General features: G+C 46.8%; 1 protein-coding gene across 1 annotated transcript in view; it reads left to right on the top strand.

Annotated features, from left to right (window-relative positions):
- Nucleotides 1–10,221, top strand: part of LOC106571404 (exostosin-1) — a 303,773-nt gene extending 293,552 nt beyond the window's left edge. Inside the window, exons 10-12 of the mRNA XM_014144454.2 lie at nt 3,259–3,419; nt 8,167–8,338; nt 9,272–10,221. Coding sequence (XP_013999929.1) covers nt 3,259–3,419; nt 8,167–8,338; nt 9,272–9,457 — 519 coding nt within the window. The 3' untranslated portion in view covers nt 9,458–10,221. The remainder of the gene's footprint in view (nt 1–3,258; nt 3,420–8,166; nt 8,339–9,271) is intronic.
- Nucleotides 10,222–18,308: the final 8,087 nt, after the last annotated feature.

Genomic DNA, 18,308 nt, shown 5'->3' with positions numbered 1-18,308 from the left:
AGAGAAAGTCACTGGTATCATGAGCTACTGTAGAAGAAATCAGTCAAGACAGAGGGAGGTGAAGCAAGGTGACAGGTTATATTAGTAGATCAAGTGTGTGGTCCAGGTGGATGCCCACACTTCACACTAATCATTCACAGTAGAGAGAAATCTATCCTCTCTAACTAGTACATCTCTCAGCCTGTTGAACCACAGGGACGTCTTGCACCCCTGTTTCTCCATTAAACAGTATCAGTGAAATGGTCTGGTACCTGTCTCCAAGTGTCTCTTCCCCTGTGTATGTTACATTGCAGGATTATATTGATGAGGTAATTTCAACACCCTTTGTCCATAAGAGACACTTGGGGGGGAAACCCCATTGGAGTTAATTTGTCAAGCATAGCGTAATAACTAATTCACTTCTCGTGGTCGGGACGGATTGATTGCCCCTCTAAAGGAAAAAAAAGTATTTAAGATTTCTGTTAAGTCTTGTTATTGCGTCACTGACTGGAAACTCTGCCAAATATCTGGAATGAGGGCCTTTTCCTCCCGATGTTTTCGTTATCTGGATGTAGTTAGCGAAAGGATCTTCCCATGCTGTGAAATGCAAATTCAGTGACCATGGTGCCAATTCAAAAAACATGTATTCACCATCTGTCCTGGAATGAGAAACTAATGAATGCCCAAGTTGTTTCAAGCAATCAGAAGGTTTGTGAAACCTACTACCTCTCCGGCATGCTAGTCTCTGCAAAGATCATTAGACTGTCAAACCATGAAGTCACAGTTTGATTAAGCTTCATGTCTTGGAAAAGGGAAAGCACTAGTGGCTCATTTTGCTGGCAGTTCTAAAAAAAATGATCACTAAATGAACCAAAGCAGCAGTTACCTCTGTGTGAAGATTATGTTCGCTCTTTTTTAATCAAAAGTTTCAAACGTGTGGAGAATTATTTTGGCTGAGCCCTTGGAAATGTTGACGTTGTTTGTGTCTGACACAATGTACAAGTTGTATTTGGAGTGGTTTATCTTGTTCCAAATATTAAACTTGTTAAATTATGCTCATTAGGAAATCCATTGTTTTCGGCATCAAATTAGAGCCTTGGTGGTTGAGTCACTATAGTTGTTTTCTGCGTCTGCTGCTCTCTATTCTAAGCACATGTTATATTGCTTCGGTGTGAATCAATAACATTTCTGCTGTAAATCAAAGTAAGAAAAGATTCTGCTTTGGGAAACTTCAAAACTGACCAACATGTCAGTGTAATGATTGTTCCACATGTATTTGCCTCATACCTTTTTGACACATGGTGGACAGACAGACAGACAGACAGACAGACAGACAGACAGACAGACAGACAGACAGACAGACAGACAGACAGACAGACAGACAGACAGACAGACAGACAGACAGACAGACAGACAGACAGACAGACAGACAGACAGACAGACAGACAGAGTAGGCTGGTCTAATTCACCCCATCCATTACCTCCGTTAACATTTTGACATTTACATTTGAGTCATTTAGCTCTTAGCAGAGCGACTTCAAATGTGTGCATTCATCTTAAGATAACTGGGTGAGACAACCACAAATCACAGTCGTAGCAAGTACATTTTCTCTCAATAAAGTAGTTATCAGCAAAGTCATTGCTAGTAGGAAAAGCTAGCATTAAGTTAGAGCCACAACAAGGCTTTAATTAAGATGTTTCTTGCAGGTTTATAGCCAATATTCACCTTTCAGACTACAGCTATCCAAATCTGAAGATGTCAGTGAGTAAAGACCCAATCCTTAGTGTATTCTGAGTCTCTGTGTGTAAGAGGCCTGCAATGTATTATTCATCTATTTTATATTTTATTAATTGCAGCAAATCAATTTCACCTCTGCCTTGCAAGAGGATCCACTTACATTTTATAGTGGTACAAGATTAAAGAACTAATGTTACAAAAGTTTTATGAGGATATTTCAGGGGGAAAAAAGGAAGAGCTTCTGACGGAAATTCCAGGAACCAGTCACAGCAAATCCCTCATCTGCTTAATAATCTGTCTCAATAATTGCCCTTTAAACATTGAAAGCATTTTAATTGAAATGAACTGAAATGTGAGCAAGTATAGCACTTTTAATGGGACTTTTCATATTACAATAACTACATGGAACAGTGACTGGACGTAATTCATAATTGCATTGTTTCAACTCATTAATCACATGATTAAGCTTTAAGAGAGAATGCGGTGTGGAATATGAATGTTCCTATCATGACACTGTCTGGCTGCCCATGAGAAAGCAGGGCACATATAACCGTGAAACAGTCAGCTTGTCAAATGTTCTCCAGGGATCCAGTGGAATATCATATCAAGGGTAGATATGACTGCATGGAACATACACAAGGACATGATCTTGGTCATTTAACAATGTCTGAAATTGACTTTACTTTCACTTCTTATCAGAGAAGTCATACTACTGTATACGCTAGAAACCAAATGCTGAGTCTGTCTTTCCTATACGACTATACTATTATCTCATTTAATAACATATCACATCAAATGGCACAGGTAAATGATATGCCATTAGAGATTTGTGATGGATCTGTTTGTAGACTCCTCAGAACCCATATTCAGAAACCATCTTATGTATTACATGGGATCAATGTATGTTGCCCTTGGAAAGGCTTTCTGCATGCATACGGTAGCATTCTCCCTCTGCGCCTGTCATTTTTCTTCCTCCCTATTTCCAATCCATAATTAACTAAGACACATTATGAATGGGCCAAATCACAGTCTGTCACAAATGATGCGAGGCACAATCAGGGCATTATAGGAGCGTAATTCCTGAAGGCAAATTATTTGCATGATATAATAAATCCTGTGCTGAGGTAATGGCTAACACAGCGATTAATCAAAGGCTACATTAAGAGAGATGTTTCCAACCTTTTCCTCAGATTTGTAGTCTCATTCCTTCATAATTATGCGCACACATCATGACAGAAGCTGAGAGATGTTTGGTTGTTTTAAGGGACTATCCATTTTTTAGGCTCTGCTCTCTGTAGCATTTTGGAAATGAATCTCCCACTGTGCCAACAGCAAGGTAGAGTCAGCATGTGTATTATACTATGTGTTGTTCTTCACATTCTCTTGACCTGAGTGACTGCTGGGTACCTGAGAAGAACAATGTTGGAATTCAATCTACTCTTTTGCTACATTGTACTGCAGTTGATATTGCTCATATAATGCATAAGTAAATCTGTCTATAAGGGATTTTCTAAGATGTTTTCCTTTCCTCTGAGCCGCAGGTTGACTTTGCCTTCATTGTCTGGCACAGTTTCCCAGACAGAATTGTGGGCTACCCAGCACGCAGCCATTACTGGGATGGCAGCAAATCAAGATGGGGCTACACCTCCAAGTGGACTAATGAGTACTCCATGGTGCTCACAGGGGCTGCATTCTATCACAGGTACAGTCACTTCCCCTGCCTGCTCTCTATGAGGGGTGTAGGGGCCATGATATTAGCTCAAGGAGGGGATGCAGATGGCAGGGAGAAAACTGTCCAAGCGGTAAGACATAATTTACTTTGAGCACATGCGAGGTGACTATAAAAAGCCCTAAGACATATTGGGGCCTGTTAACATCCTCCCACTGTATAGCTGCAACTCTGTGAGCTCTTTCTCCTGCACTTGTCACTTACTCTTATCACGGATGGGTGTGATCAGGTTTGTATTGTTCTGTACCAGCAGACAAGTTGCCACAGACAGACTGCAATACTGGTTGACATATTATGTTTTATCTAGGAGTAGTCTACTTCCTTCAGTACAGTAAGTGCCATTTAGAAAACTCATCTGACTTCCTCACACCGCTGACATTTGTTGTATATAAGCTTTAATAGAAAAGGAAATAAAGTATTATGTTTTTTCCTTACTTTTTCCGTGAAAGATTTGATTGTGAAATGCAATGCATCATCAAAATGAAAACAAAGTATTAAGCCATGCAGTAAATTGAATTGGGAAGTCTTTTCCTCTCATGAGAGATTTGAAGTCATGTCTTTCCGGGCAGTTGCAGATAAACAGCTCTCCTAGTCATTTTTCATTGTTCTATTATGTGGTTTCAAAATGCCTCTATTATTCAGGACTCAAGGCTCTCAACGGGCTGTCTACTGAGGCATTGTGCTAATAATCAAGTGACAAGTGTTTCTACCAGATGTTCACCAGTAGAAAGTGTAGAATAATTCTATCAGATCAGCGCAATTAACAAATCAGTGTCATTAATTAGATTGCTACTTTTCATATCCAAAAGTATCAACATGAACAAAGCTGAATATAATATTCAGATCAGAAAAAGGACGACGTTGACAAGATCACTGATAATAACATCACATAGATCAATAGCTTCGCAGAGAGGGAGAGGTCCGGCCTGGGCTCACGGTGTGTCTCAAAGGGCCTTCTTCTCATCTTTCCTGCATGGATGAGACAGACAAACGGTGCTGACGGCAGACCTTGGCTGCGACACCTCACCTTCACTAGGCTGACAGTGATGTACCGCTCGGCTCGGCAGTTGGGCAAGGCACTGATGCCGCAGAGGCCAAGAGCCCAGTGGGGCTCTGGAGTAGGAGTAGGAGAGGGGAAAAAAATAAAACAGGAAGTCGTCTTCTTGTGGGAGATGAGGCATGAGTCTGAAGCCTCTGGATCTAAACAGAGTGACCCCCTAACTTAACTGAAGCCCATGTGTCACCACAGACAAGAAGTGATGCAGTTTATCCTATGTCAGCCATACAGCCAGGGCCCCCAACTTAATAAACATATGGGAAATGAGACATGACACAATCAGGGTCGCAAGAAAGTGCGAGGATAAGTAACTTACTCTGAGAAATTGGGTGTTGTCAGGTCACTGTGGAGGGTGGGTCTTATGAGGGCTGGCTGGGGGGGGGTTAACTCCCCTCATTCTGCCAGATGGATCCACCAGACAGATTACCACCCATATTCTGTGTCTCAGTGAATAGAAAACGACAACGGCACTATCCAGAGAAATGGTGAAAATTCAGGAAATGGCACTGAAAATAGAATTAAGGAGATTTGATTTCCTTTTAGGCACTGCTGTTTCCATTTGCAATATTGTGCATTAATAGTATACTATGCAGTATGTCTATAGCTAGGTTTCCATCCAATTGACGACAGATTTTCATGCGAATATTCTAAAATCCGCATAAAAACAATATGCGCATTTTCCCACAAAAGATGTTTCCATTAAATTGATTTGTTGTGGATAAAATGCTGTGCGAGATTTAGATTCCCAAATACCAAATAAAAAATACAAGTAAAAAGGGTGTATGAGTTCATATACAGTATAAAATGACACAAGATTCAAGACTTCTTGCTTTTCAGCTAAAATTATTGTACAGAATTCTTGCCGCCAACAAAGTGTTGAATATTTGGGGCATCCAACCATCGCAGCTCTGCAGATTTTTTTGAGAGGATACAGAATCAATAGACCATTTGTTCTGGTATTGCCCTCAGGAAGCCTGTTTCTGTTCTCAGTTTCAGGAATGGCTGAAAAAGCAGAACATTAATATAAAATTGACAATAGAAATAGCATTGTTGGGAGATTTGGAAAGACCTGGTCAGTCAATTACTAATATACTAATACTCTTAGTAAAAGTATTTATCTTCAACTCGCAAGCTGTGGTTTATATTCAATTAGATAGATTCTAATTGTTTATCAAACATCACAGCATAGTTGAAAGATATATGGCTGGTAGAAATCCGAAGGGAGTGGCCAGCAGAGATAGGTGGGATGGGCTGAGGGAAGATGAGGGTTAAGATGTGGAACTGGAGACAAGTGGGAGTGCACTTTTTGGGCGGGGAGATAGAATGACGGTCAAAGATAAAAGTAAAAAATCAAGTAAAAATAAACAAAACAAAAAAGAAGTTTAACTGACACTAAAAAGGAACGATGTTACATCAAATGCCTGTTTGCCAGAGGCTCATGCCATGCAAGCACTTGTACGCACGTACACATACATACACACGGACACATACACACATGTAAATAGTACCACACATGCACTCAATCGTATTCAGTTGGCCTTGCTGATTAGATTATTGTTGTCCTTCAGGTCTTTTTTTTTGCATTGTTGTTTTCTGTTTTCTTTTGTTTTTCTCTTTTTTCTATTTTGTTCTTTTTGTTGGTTGTTGGCGCGTTAGGTGGGTGGGGGTTGGGTTGAAGGGGGACCGTGGCTTAGGGGGGGATGGGATGGGGGGGGGTCTTGGATGGTTGAGGGCCAGCTGGGGGGTCTTTGGCGCTGTGAATTTGGGAGACTGGTGCAGGAATGCGTAATAGTTTTTTTTATTACGCCCCAAATTACAGCGTGCCGTGTAAGGGCACGGAACGAAGACCTAACAAACACATACACAAAACACAGGGTTGAAACCCAAACAAAAGAATGAGGAGTACCTCGAATAAATACACATGTGCACAATGATTAACACACGGGACAAGACCCCTAATCATCTGCGCAATCCACAAGGGCACAAAAGCCCAAAACACACAGCACAGGTACTCACACGCAACATCGGAACAATAATCGACAGCACCATGGAAACCAAAGGACGCATATATACAAATACTAATCAGTGGGAATAGGGGACAGGTGTGCGTAATGAAAGTTCCGGAGAGATCCGTGACAGGGAGTGTCTGCTGGATGACTGAATGTAATGTAATGTTGAGCGGCTTCACTGTAGGTAGATTGTATGTTTTTAAAATTCAATAAAAAAAGAAAATGGGTTTCCATTTTCAACTCTACTGATGGTTTGCTCACAAAATGATTTGCGTTATATAGCGAGTATGCCCACTCTGGTATTGGCACATCCTCTCGAGACAACAGCTGGCAGATACAATGCGGGTATAGCCTACATGAAGAGGTTATTATGGACAAAAGAGCTCGATTATTTTTATTGGTCAAACGGCAGTCAAGCATCGATGATCATGTCACCAGAAAAAAACCATTGTCACGTTCTGTCAGGGATTTCTTCGTCGTCAGACGATATAGCGAAATCATCGTCGGAAAAAGATGACCAATATGCAGCAGAGTTGATATAGTTCATTTTGAACATTTAATAAACTCAAAATGAATATACAAAATAACAAAAACGAACTCACGATATACTGACAGTCCTGTTATGCTTACACACACTAAACACGAAACAATCTCCCACAATTACACAGACAAACACACCCAACTAATATAGGACTTCCAATCAAAGGCAACACCACACAGCTGCCTTCAATTGGAAGTCCACCCCAATTAACCAAACATAGACATACAACCAACTAGATCAACATAGAAATACGTAAACAAGGAACAGTGCCCAAAAACCCCGGAATACTTAAATCAAATGCCCTTTTAGAAAAAACACCACCCCGAACCACATAAACCAAATAACCTCTGCCACGTCCTGACCAAACTACAATAACAATTAACCCTTATACTGGCCAGGACGTGACACGTTCACTATCTTCAAACTCCCGATCATAAATAAACCAAGACGCAGCGTGCATGGAATTTCACATCTTTTAATGAAGATGAAACTCACCAAACAACAAAACAGGAGAAAAAACGAAACGTGACGTTCTGGGCTGCTCACAGGCAGCTACACAAAAACAAGATCGCACAATCACAGGTGGGAAAAGGGCTGCCTAAGTATGATTCCCAATCAGAGACAACGATAGACAGCTGCCTCTGATTAGGAACCATATACTCGGCCAAAAACAAAGAAATAAACAACATAGAATGCCCACACACATCACACCCTGACCTAACCAAATAGAAAAATAAAACGGCTCTCTAAGGTCAGGGCGTAACAACCATCTATATTTATTGAAAGGAGCATCAAGCTCATAACCTTGTGAAGTTCATCATAACTTATTTAATCTGTAGCCTAATAAACTGCATGCTTTCTGCATGTTATCGCATGACTCCAAGTTCACTTCAATATGATGGTTATTATATAGATATTTGCGCATAAAAGCGGTTCCACCGACATTTCTTGCATCGTTTATTTTACCAACACAAAAAGATCCCACCTTGTCTAACGTATGTAGTTTTGTCGACATTTGGAAAGTTTACCGACACATTTTCTGTTTCCATAAAGCCTGTCATGACATTTTTTTCTTATTCATGGATCCATCTCTCTTCCTCTCTATGTTCCTAGGTATTATCACTACCTGTACACTCACTACTTGCCAACCAGCCTTCTCACCATGGTGGACCAGATGGCCAACTGTGAGGACATCCTCATGAACTTCCTGGTTTCTGCTGTCACTAAGCTCCCACCTATTAAAGTCACCCAGAAGAAGCAGTACAAGGAAACCATGATGCAGCAGGTACAGTATGTTTCTTTGGTAACTGTATGTGTGTGTGTGGTGCCGTCCGTCAAACCGTCCGTCAAACCATGTTTGCCCAGCATATATCATTCACCAACAGCCACTTTCAATGGAAGCCACAAGCTCATATCCAGTATCCAGTGCTTGGGACAGGGCCCAATCTCAAGTTGTCTGAAATGGGCCTATAATTGCAGCCATGAGAGGGGAGGGACTGCAAGATTGCAGATCGGTTCACTCAGGAGCATCCAGAGAGAGGTGGAGGAGGAGGAGGGAGGAGGTTGCAGCATGCTGACAGTCTCCCTCTGTGATTCCCCGTTTCGGTGTGTGTGTGTGGGCTGGGCCGGGGCCGGCCCACGGCAGGTCTGATTGATGGCCCAGCTTCAGGCAGCACGATGACTCGGCACTATCGGCCATATGATCGTCTTAATTGTGTAGGCAGCAGCGTACCAGGGCTGAATTTACTCCCATCTCTTTCCATACCTAGTATCTTCAGGCCTTTTCCCTTTCCAGGATTATTTTTCCACTGCAGTCAGGGCTGTAAGATTTGTTGCCCTGCACAAGATCACACAGGAAAGTGGGGAAGTTTGTTGGAAACATGGGAAAATTTGTTGGAGATTATGGAAATTTTGGCCAACACTTTATCAGTTGAATGGGAGTTAAAAGGCAGAAAAATAAAACCTTTCTTAGATGTAGTTTGTTTTGTGTGTATGAATAGAGTAGATATGAGCTGTTTTCTTAATGCCCTGGGATAAATTCCATGCAGCAACCTATTATTTCCAGGCCATCTTTGGAGGGGGAATTGTTTGCTTCAGGCAACACAGCTCTAATGTACCATCCTCCTCCCAATATATGTTTCTGCTTTTACACTGAAGCAGTCAGTGAGTCTTGTGGCTGGCCTTGCTGAACTGACATATTTCCTCTGTCTGTACATAGGGTTCTAAGACGTCCCGGTGGGCCGACCCGGACCACTTTTCCCAGAGACAGACCTGTATGAACTCATTCAGCGGCTGGTTTGGGTTCATGCCTCTGCTGCACTCCCAGATGAGACTGGACCCTGTGCTGTTCAAGGACCAGGTCTCCATCCTGAGGAAGAAGTATAGGGACATTGAGAGGCTGTGAACCCCCACACACACACACACACACACACACACACACACACACACACACACACACACACACACACACACACACACACACACACACACACACACACACACACACACACACACACACACACACACACACACACACAGAGAAGAGACTTGAGTGGTGTGGGTTTGGGACAAATCTCCCTCCCAGATGCAAGTGAAAAGAACTGCCTTTTTGTAACCAGCCTGTTCAGTCAGTCAGATTGTCCGAACGATACGTGAAATCTCTACAGAGTAATTTATTATGAAATATGCAACACCAGGACCGTTCTCCAGAGGTGATGGTCTTGGCTATTGAAGATGATTCAGAACTCTGGTTGGTTCAGCTCTCTCCGTGTCGGTGAGTTGGACTGTGTCGATGTTGTCGTCAATGTTGTCAAAAGAGGAATATTGCAACTTTTCACACGCTTCAACTCCAGACTGATTGTCATTGTCACTTCCTTCCTCTGACAGAGCAGACCGGGAAGTGAGGTCACAAACGCCTGCAATGTGTACTCTAGTTTGGTTTCAGATCTTTTCTGTGGCAGTGTGTCTTATACCGAAGTTAACTCAGTGCATTGTGTCTTTCCTCCATGAGATCTATAAAGTTTATATCTCTTACATTGTATCTGTTGCTTTCCAATATTCATTTCTGGGGCTTATTGGACTTTCATTTTGGAATTGTTTTATTTTTGGTTGCTTCATTCTCCTATAAGATTTAAATTGCCAAAAAACTACTCTGATAAAAGATGCTAAAATCTATACCGCCTATTGTTGTAATTCTCTCTGTTTCATAGATGATGGTGGTAGACAATGTGGTCAGAGGGAATAACTAACTACCATGTTATTTTGTCTTGGTGAAATATGCAAAACCTGATTAACTTTTCCCATCAAAGACCACCTCAGGACACCCTCCTGACTCTCTACATCTGCGTGTATGTCTCCTCCAGGCTGTCTGTCTAAATGCTGGAGACATGCCACTCACTGTGACCCTGCCTGGCTATAAACAAGAGGTGGATTTCTTCATCCACTGATGGATTTAGTAAGTAGGTGTTCGTACTGTGTAGCCATGGGGGTAGGCGTGGTGATGCTACAGACAGGAGTCTTTGATTTCTATTCCAGGTCTGAAGCATCTTTCATGTCCCTCCAGAGAGCCAACCCAATGTACGCTCCACTGTTCAGCTGGTTCTGAGAGGACACCAGCCTCTGCATGGCGCTCCCTGTACATCCCCCGTCTCCCTCTCCCAACCAATAATCATGTTTACTTCCTTACCATTCTACAATAATACCTCTGAGCATCAGACACCTCGGGTATGGTCAAAGTCGCAAGGCCTTTTACTGGATTAATAGAATGTTTATAAATGCTACGCTGTACATGGGTCAATGTTGTTCATGAACATGAGCTTACCTTTGCAACTACTTTCTTAGGGTGAATGGGTATCAGGTACGCTAAGCAGCTAATATCTCTATCTATGTGTGTGTGATGGATCTTCATAAATGAGGTGTCACACTAGACACCATGTGCTCTGGACACCATGTGCTCTAGACACCATGTGCTCTGGACACCATGTGCTCTGCCCAGCACAAACAACCAATGATTAAATAAGGAGCCTAATGGCAGGCAGGCAAGAGTTTTTGTTTCAGTTTCGCCGAGGGGATATCTCGCTTGCCCTCTCACTTCTCACAATGATGTATGATAATGGCAATGCCCCCCCAGAACTCATTCAATACAGCATCTGAGGGACCTGCCTCTAAAGAGAACCTCTCTCTCAAATGGGACGCAGTCAAGGCTATTATACACCGAGTGGAGGCCATTCTGAATATTAATGAATAGATTTGTTGATTTCTATCACCCCCAGTAGGGAGGGGAAGAACATTTGCTTGTCTTTTTTAAAGCATCTCCTCTCTTCGCCTGCTCTGTTCAGAAGTAACACCGGAGAGTTGCAGAGCGAGAGGAGAGAAGAGGAGGTGTAGGAGGGAGGCTGATGCATACTCCCAAGTCATTCGACCCGTACTGCCTGGGGGAATAGGAATGAGGACACAGAATGAGTCTGCCATTGATCCACATTGATCCCAACGGAGAGCCAGCCTTTATTTGTTTTCAGAGGAAGAGCAGGGGTAATGTCTGTGTTTAGGGGACACATTTAGCAGGTTCAACTATCATGCAGCCTGCTTTCCAACAGTGTTTATGTCACGATTGTCGTTGGTAATGGAGGACCAAAACGCAGCAGGTATGTGTAAGCTCATCTTGACGTTTATTAACTCAGAATGAACGTACAAAAATAACAAACAAGAGAACGAACGATCAACAGACAGTCTGTCAAGGCACATGGCTAAACACAGAACAATCTCCCACAAATACACAGACAAACACACCCAACTAATATAGGACTTCCAATCAAAGGCAACACCACACAGCTGCTTTCAATTGGAAGTCCACCCCAATTAACTACACATAGAAATACATCAACATAGACCATAACTCAAAACCCGGAAGTAATAAATCAAACGCCCTCCTAACTAACACACCACCCTGAACCACATAAAACAAATACCCTCTGCCACGTCCTGACCAAACTAAAAATGACAATTAACCCTTATACTGGCCAGGACGTGACAGTACCCCCCCCCCCTCCCCCTTAAAGGTGCTAACCCCGGAAGCACCTTAAGAAAAATAACCCCAAACAACAACAAAGCAAAAATTCCCCCCTACTAAAGGGAGGGAAGGGAGGGTGGCTGCCGTCAACGACGGCACTGTGCTACACCCCCCCTCCCCAACCCACCTATATCTGGAGGTGGCTCCGGTTCTGGCCGTTCCAGGCAGTCGGGCCACTCTGGCAGACCCGGGGGGCAGTCGGGCCACTCTGGCATCGCCGGGGGGGCAGTCGGGCCACTCTGGCATCGCCGGGGGCAGTCTGGGCAGTCTGGCAGCTCGGGGCAGTCTGGCAGCTCGGGGCAGTCTGGCAGCTCGGGGCAGTCGGGCCACTCCGGCAGCTCGGGGCAGTCTGGCCACTCCGGCAGCTTGGGGCAGTCTGGCCACTCCGGCATCTTGGGGCAGTCTGGCCACTCCGGCAGTCGGGCCAGTCTGGCAGCTCGGGGCAGTCGGGCCAGTCTGGCAGCTCGGGGCAGTCTGGCCACTCTGGCAGCTCGGGGCAGTCTGGGCACTCTGGCAGCTCGGGGCAGTCTGGCAGCTCTGGCAGCTCGGCGCAGTCTGGCCAATCTGGCAGCTCGGGGCAGTCTGGCAGCTCGGGGCAGTCGGGCCACTCCGGCAGCTCGGGGCAGTCTGGCCACTCCGGCAGCTCGGGGCAGTCTGGCCACTCCGGCAGCTCGGGGCAGTCTGGCACCTCGGGGCAGTCGGGCCACTCCGGCAGCTCGGGGCAGTCTGGCCACTCCGGCAGCTCGGGGCAGTCTGGCCACTCCGGCAGCTCGGGGCAGTCTGGCCACTCTGGCAGCTCGGGGCAGTCTGGCAGCTCGGGGCAGTCTGGCAGTTCCGGGCAGTCTGGCAGTTCCGGGCAGTCTGGCAGTTCCGGGCAGTCTGGCCACTCTGGCAGCTCGGGGCAGTCTGGCCACTCTGGCAGCTCGGGGCAGTCTGGCCACTCTGGCAGCTCGGGGCAGTCTGGCAGCTCGGAGAGTCTGGCAGCTCGGGGCAGTCTGGCAGTTCCGGGCAGTCTGGCAGTTCCGGGCAGTCTGGCCACTCTGGCAGTTCCGGGCAGTCTGGCCACTCTGGCAGCTCGGGGCAGTCTGGCCACTCTGGCAGCTCGGGGCAGTCTGGCAGCTCGGGGCAGCCGGGCCGCCCCGGCAGCTCGGGGCAGTCGGGCCACTCCGGCAGCTCAGGGCAGTCGGGCCACTCCGGCAGCTCGGGGCAGTCTGGCCACTCCGGCAGCTCGGGGCAGTCTGGCCACTCCGGCAGCTCGGGGCAGTCCGGCCACTCCGGCAGCTCGGGGCAGTCCGGCAGCTCCGGGCAGTCCGGCAGCTCCGGGCAGTCTGGCCACTCTGGCAGTTCCGGGCAGTCTGGCCACTCTGGCAGCTCGGGGCAGTCTGGCCACTCTGGCAGCTCGGGGCAGTCTGGCAGCTCGGGGCAGCCGGGCCGCCCCGGCAGCTCGGGGCAGTCGGGCCACTCCGGCAGCTCGGGGCAGTCTGGCCACTCCGGCAGCTCGGGGCAGTCTGGCCACTCCGGCAGCTCGGGGCAGTCTGGCCACTCCGGCAGCTCGGGGCAGTCTGGCCACTCCGGCAGCTCGGGGCAGTCCGGCAGCTCGGGGCAGTCCGGCAGCTCGGGGCAGTCCGGCAGCTCCGGGCAGTCCGGCAGCTCCGGGCAGTCCGGCAGCTCCGGGCAGTCCGGCAGCTCCGGGCAGTCTGGCAGTTCCGGGCAGTCTGGCCACTCTGGCAGGTCCGGGCAGTCTGGCCACTCTGGCAGTTCCGGGCAGTCTGGCCACTCTGGCAGTTCCGGGCAGTCTGGCCACTCTGGCAGTCTGGCCACTCTGGCAGTTCCGGGCAGTCTGGCCACTCTGGCAGTTCCGGGCAGTCTGGCCACTCTGGCGGCTTCTGACTAGCGGGCGGCTCTGGCGGCTCCTGACTGGCGGGCAGCTCTGGTGACGTACGACTGGCGGGCAGCTCTGGCGGCTCCTGACTGGCGGGCAGCTCTGGTGACGTATGACTGGCGGGCAGCTCTGGTGACGTACGACTGGCGGGCAGCTCTGGTGACTGTTGACTGGCGGGCAGCTCTGGTGACTGTTGACTGGCGGGCAGCTCTGGTGACTGTTGACTGGCGGGCAGCTCTGGTGACTGTTGACTAGCGGGCAGCTCTGGTGACTGTTGACTGGCGGGCAGCTCTGGTGATTGTTGACTGGCGGGCAGCTCTGGTGACTGTTGACTGGCGGGCAGCTCTGGTGACTGTTGACTGAAGGGCAGCTCTGGCGCCTTTAGACTGGCGAGGCTGGGCTTACGCACTAAATGCCTTGTGCGTGGGGCTGGTACTGGACGTGCCAGACCGGGAACACGCACCTCCAGGCTAGTGCGGGGAGCGGGAACAGGACGAGTCGGACTGGGCTGACGCACTTGAAACCTGGTGCGTGGTGCTGGTACTGGACGTGCCAGATTGGGAACACGCACCTCCAGGCTAGTGCGGGGAGCGGGAATAGGACGAGTCGGACTGGGCTGACGCACTTGAAACCTGGTGCGTGGTGCTGGTACTGGACGTGCCAGACTGGGAACACGCACCTCAGAGCTAGTGCGGGGAGCGGGAACAGGACGAGGCTAACACAGGTGAAAACATTAGGACACGCTCTGTAGGGCGAATGTCGTGCCTAACACACCAACACAGTAGCTCTCTCATCCTTTTCTCCTCCAATTTTCCCATCAATTCCTTTATCGTCTCTGTTTCTCTCACCTCCCATTTTTCCCCGACTAGCTCTGGTTCCATCCTCGGCTCCGCCGATCTGTCCGTGTGCCCCCCCCCAAACATTTCTTGGGGGTGCCTCTCCGGTTTAAACGCCAGTCGCGTTCCTCGGTTCTCACCGAATTCCCCTCGCTCCTTCCTCTGCTGCTTGGTCCTGGTTTGGTGGGAGATTCTGTCACGATTGTCGTTGGTAATGGAGGACCAAAACGCAGCAGGTATGTGTAAGCTCATCTTGACGTTTATTAACTCAGAATGAACGTACAAAAATAACAAACAAGAGAACGAACGATCAACAGACTGTCTGGCAAGGCACAAGGCTAAACACAGAACAATCTCCCACAAATACACAAACACACCCAACTAATATAGGACTTCCAATCAAAGGCAACACCACACAGCTGCCTTCAATTGGAAGTCCACCCCAATTAACTCAACATAGAAATAGATCAACCAGACTACACATAGAAATACATCAACATAGACCATAACTCAAAACCCGGAAATAATAAATCAAACGCCCTCCTAACTAACACACCACCCTGAACCACATAAAACAAATACCCTCTGCCACGTCCTGACCAAACTAAAAATGACAATTAACCCTTATACTGGCCAGGACGTGACAGTTTATTAGATTCCCATTTCCCATGTATTACAGTTCCAGTCGAGGTGGTTTAGTGTGTGTCACGACATACAAGAACAGCATTAGAGGCGCATTTACAACTCCACACTCTTATTCAATATCTCTGAACTTGTCTGCCCTGCAAAGCAGTTGATACACAATGAATACAAATGTGACTGCTTACTTCTGATTCAGGTGTTAGTGCAAGATTACTGGTGTCATGCACACTCAGGTGATATACATTCACATTCTACTGCCTTGATATTGAAATAGTATAAGGTGTGCATCTATTCTTGTTTTAGCACGATTTATTTGCCAGTTGAACACCATGTATACAATTTGTTTGTTACTTTGTTGAGTAAAGTACCGTGACATTTCCTGTCAGGTGTCTGCTATCTTCAGAGGTGTAGCTACCCTTCACTGGTCTCCCCAAAGTTGATGTACATCTGTTATCTCCAGCCTGGCTGTATGTGAGGTCAGGGAGCTTCAAATACCACCAGGCTTGGAGCCGAGGAGTTGTCAGGAGGGGAGGAAAAAGCCAATAACTGTAGACATCAAGACAGCCCATCTTAGGGCGGCGTGGCCGCAAAGCCCTCTGTGACATATCTGCTCAGCGCATGCCACAGCAGAGCACCCAGACATCAAAAATGAAGTCCCAAATCTCTGCACATCAAATGAGAGTACAAGCAGACAGCAGCTGACCCCCCCCCCCCCCCACCCCCACCCCCACCCGTCTGAGCCCTAGATGTGTGTCGGCACATAGGTGTTCGGCACACTTTATGGGCCCTGAGAAACCCTCTCCAGTGCCCCCATTACTGTCACAGATGGGGTTTTATCAAGTTGTGTGACTGGAGACTTGTGTGAAACAAATGCTTTTCTCTCTGTGATGGTACAAGCTCCCGTTGAGGATGGCTGAGCCATGAAGCGTTTCTCCAGAAAGTGTTGTATCATCATAGCTGTTCAGTAGAGGCTGCTGAGGGGAGGCAGGCTCATAATAATGGCTGGAAACCATGTGTTTGATACCATTCCATTGACTCCATTTCAGCCATTTATTATTAGCCATCCTCCCCTCAGCAGCCTCCACTGCTGTTGTTATATGCCTGTGCCTGTGTCGTTGTGACTCAGCCACATAGTCAAGTAAACACTTAACTGGCATATCGGAAACTAACAGTAAGTGTTGTCTTTCTCTCGCTTTCTCTGTGACTGTCTCTTCTTTCTGTATTCCTCAGTTCCGCTGTCTTTTTCTCATTCGCTTTCTTTTTCTCTTCATATAAAGCTCTCCTCTTTTTCTCTCTGTTTTACACACACAAATCCATAGACCGTCCAGGAGGTGAGAGAGGAGAGGCCATGGAGATAGGGGTGTGTGGCAAAGTTATTGAGTACAGTCTGAGAGTCTGTGTGTTCCCGCAGCACTGGTGTCAGACACAGACCACAGTCATGACTCTGGCCATCTAGTGCAGCTACACCAGGGAATGGAGAGAATGCTGGTGATCAATCCATCTACCTGTCTATCAATCTTTCTACCAATTTGTCAATAGGCTGGCTGGCTGTTTGTCTAGCCTCAACCTTCAAAACTGTCCATCTTTCCTTGCATGCTGATTATAATTTCTGAAACTGTCAATATTCATCCTGATTGAAATGGTGCTCTGTTTGTGCACCACCACTGCAAACTGCATAAATAATATCTGAAAAACGGCTGAGATTATAATAATTCAATTTTCTTCAAACTGTTTTGTGAAACGTAAACAGATTTCATGGCCATAGAGTCAAATCGATTGTTTTCTGTCCCTCACTGGAGACTATGAGAGGGGCTCACCAAATTGCTGTGGAAACGGGGGGAAGACCATGGTAATCCACACAGCCCAAATTGAGTTACAATTGCAAGTAGGGCACAAAATACTTCTTCCACCTCCCCAGATATCAGTTATGGTAAGTTTGAAACTGATTCTGTAGCAGGGGGAGATGGGATATGGCTCCTCTTCTGTAATTGTGTTATAAAAAGCCATTAGACCTCGGTTTCGTCTTATTGGAGTCCCACAATATTGCTCATCATGGCCCGTCTCTTTACATTTGTCAGATTGGGGACTGCAAGGTTTGCTGTTCTGTAATGGACATCAGGGATGGGGAGGCCACCAGCGTAATTCCACTTTCTGGTATAGCCCTGTGGGAGGCTCACAGGCTGCAGCAGACCGGCTCCGCCCGTAGCCAAAAGAAACGCCACCATCCACCGAAGCCTAGACAGATTTGCCTCAGGTTGATTGTGACTGAGGCTGAAATTTCTATTACCTCAAAGCGCTTTTTCCTCACCAGTGGGTGGTCAACATCATCACTTTGTGGATTTGAGAGTAAATATCACAGAGATGCCTCTGTGAGAGATCCTACACATAATGACTTTACCAGGAGCGTATTACGACAGAGAGCGAGTGAGAGAGTGCTGATGTGGCGATAGCCTGTCAGAGCCCAGCCTATGCTGTGTCTTAAGTCTATTCCTCTGATATTTCTGTCCAGGGTGCAGTGTTTTGTCAGCTATTCTTCCTGGTGATACGGTATGTGGATGGCTGCCTCCGATGCACCTTATATTCTGTTGTGGCTTGATATGAGTAAACTGGGTGTAGCCAAGGTCTGACATGCCAAAATGGTGATTCATAGGAGAGAATTACTTAAAGTTACAATTTTCCATCACCGGGTCCCTTAATCGAATAATAAAGCCCTCTACTGGCTAGGTGTTCCCTGGGACACTGAATCAAATCTACCTGCTGGGTCTCACAATTTTCAGTGAAAATCAGCCTTTAACTATAAGATTTATACTACAGTGTCACGACTTCC

Source organism: Salmo salar, chromosome ssa15, assembly GCF_905237065.1.
Source record: "Salmo salar chromosome ssa15, Ssal_v3.1, whole genome shotgun sequence".
NCBI classification, from domain to species: Eukaryota; Metazoa; Chordata; class Actinopteri; order Salmoniformes; family Salmonidae; genus Salmo; species Salmo salar.
This window is presented reverse-complemented; position numbering and strand designations above follow the sequence as displayed.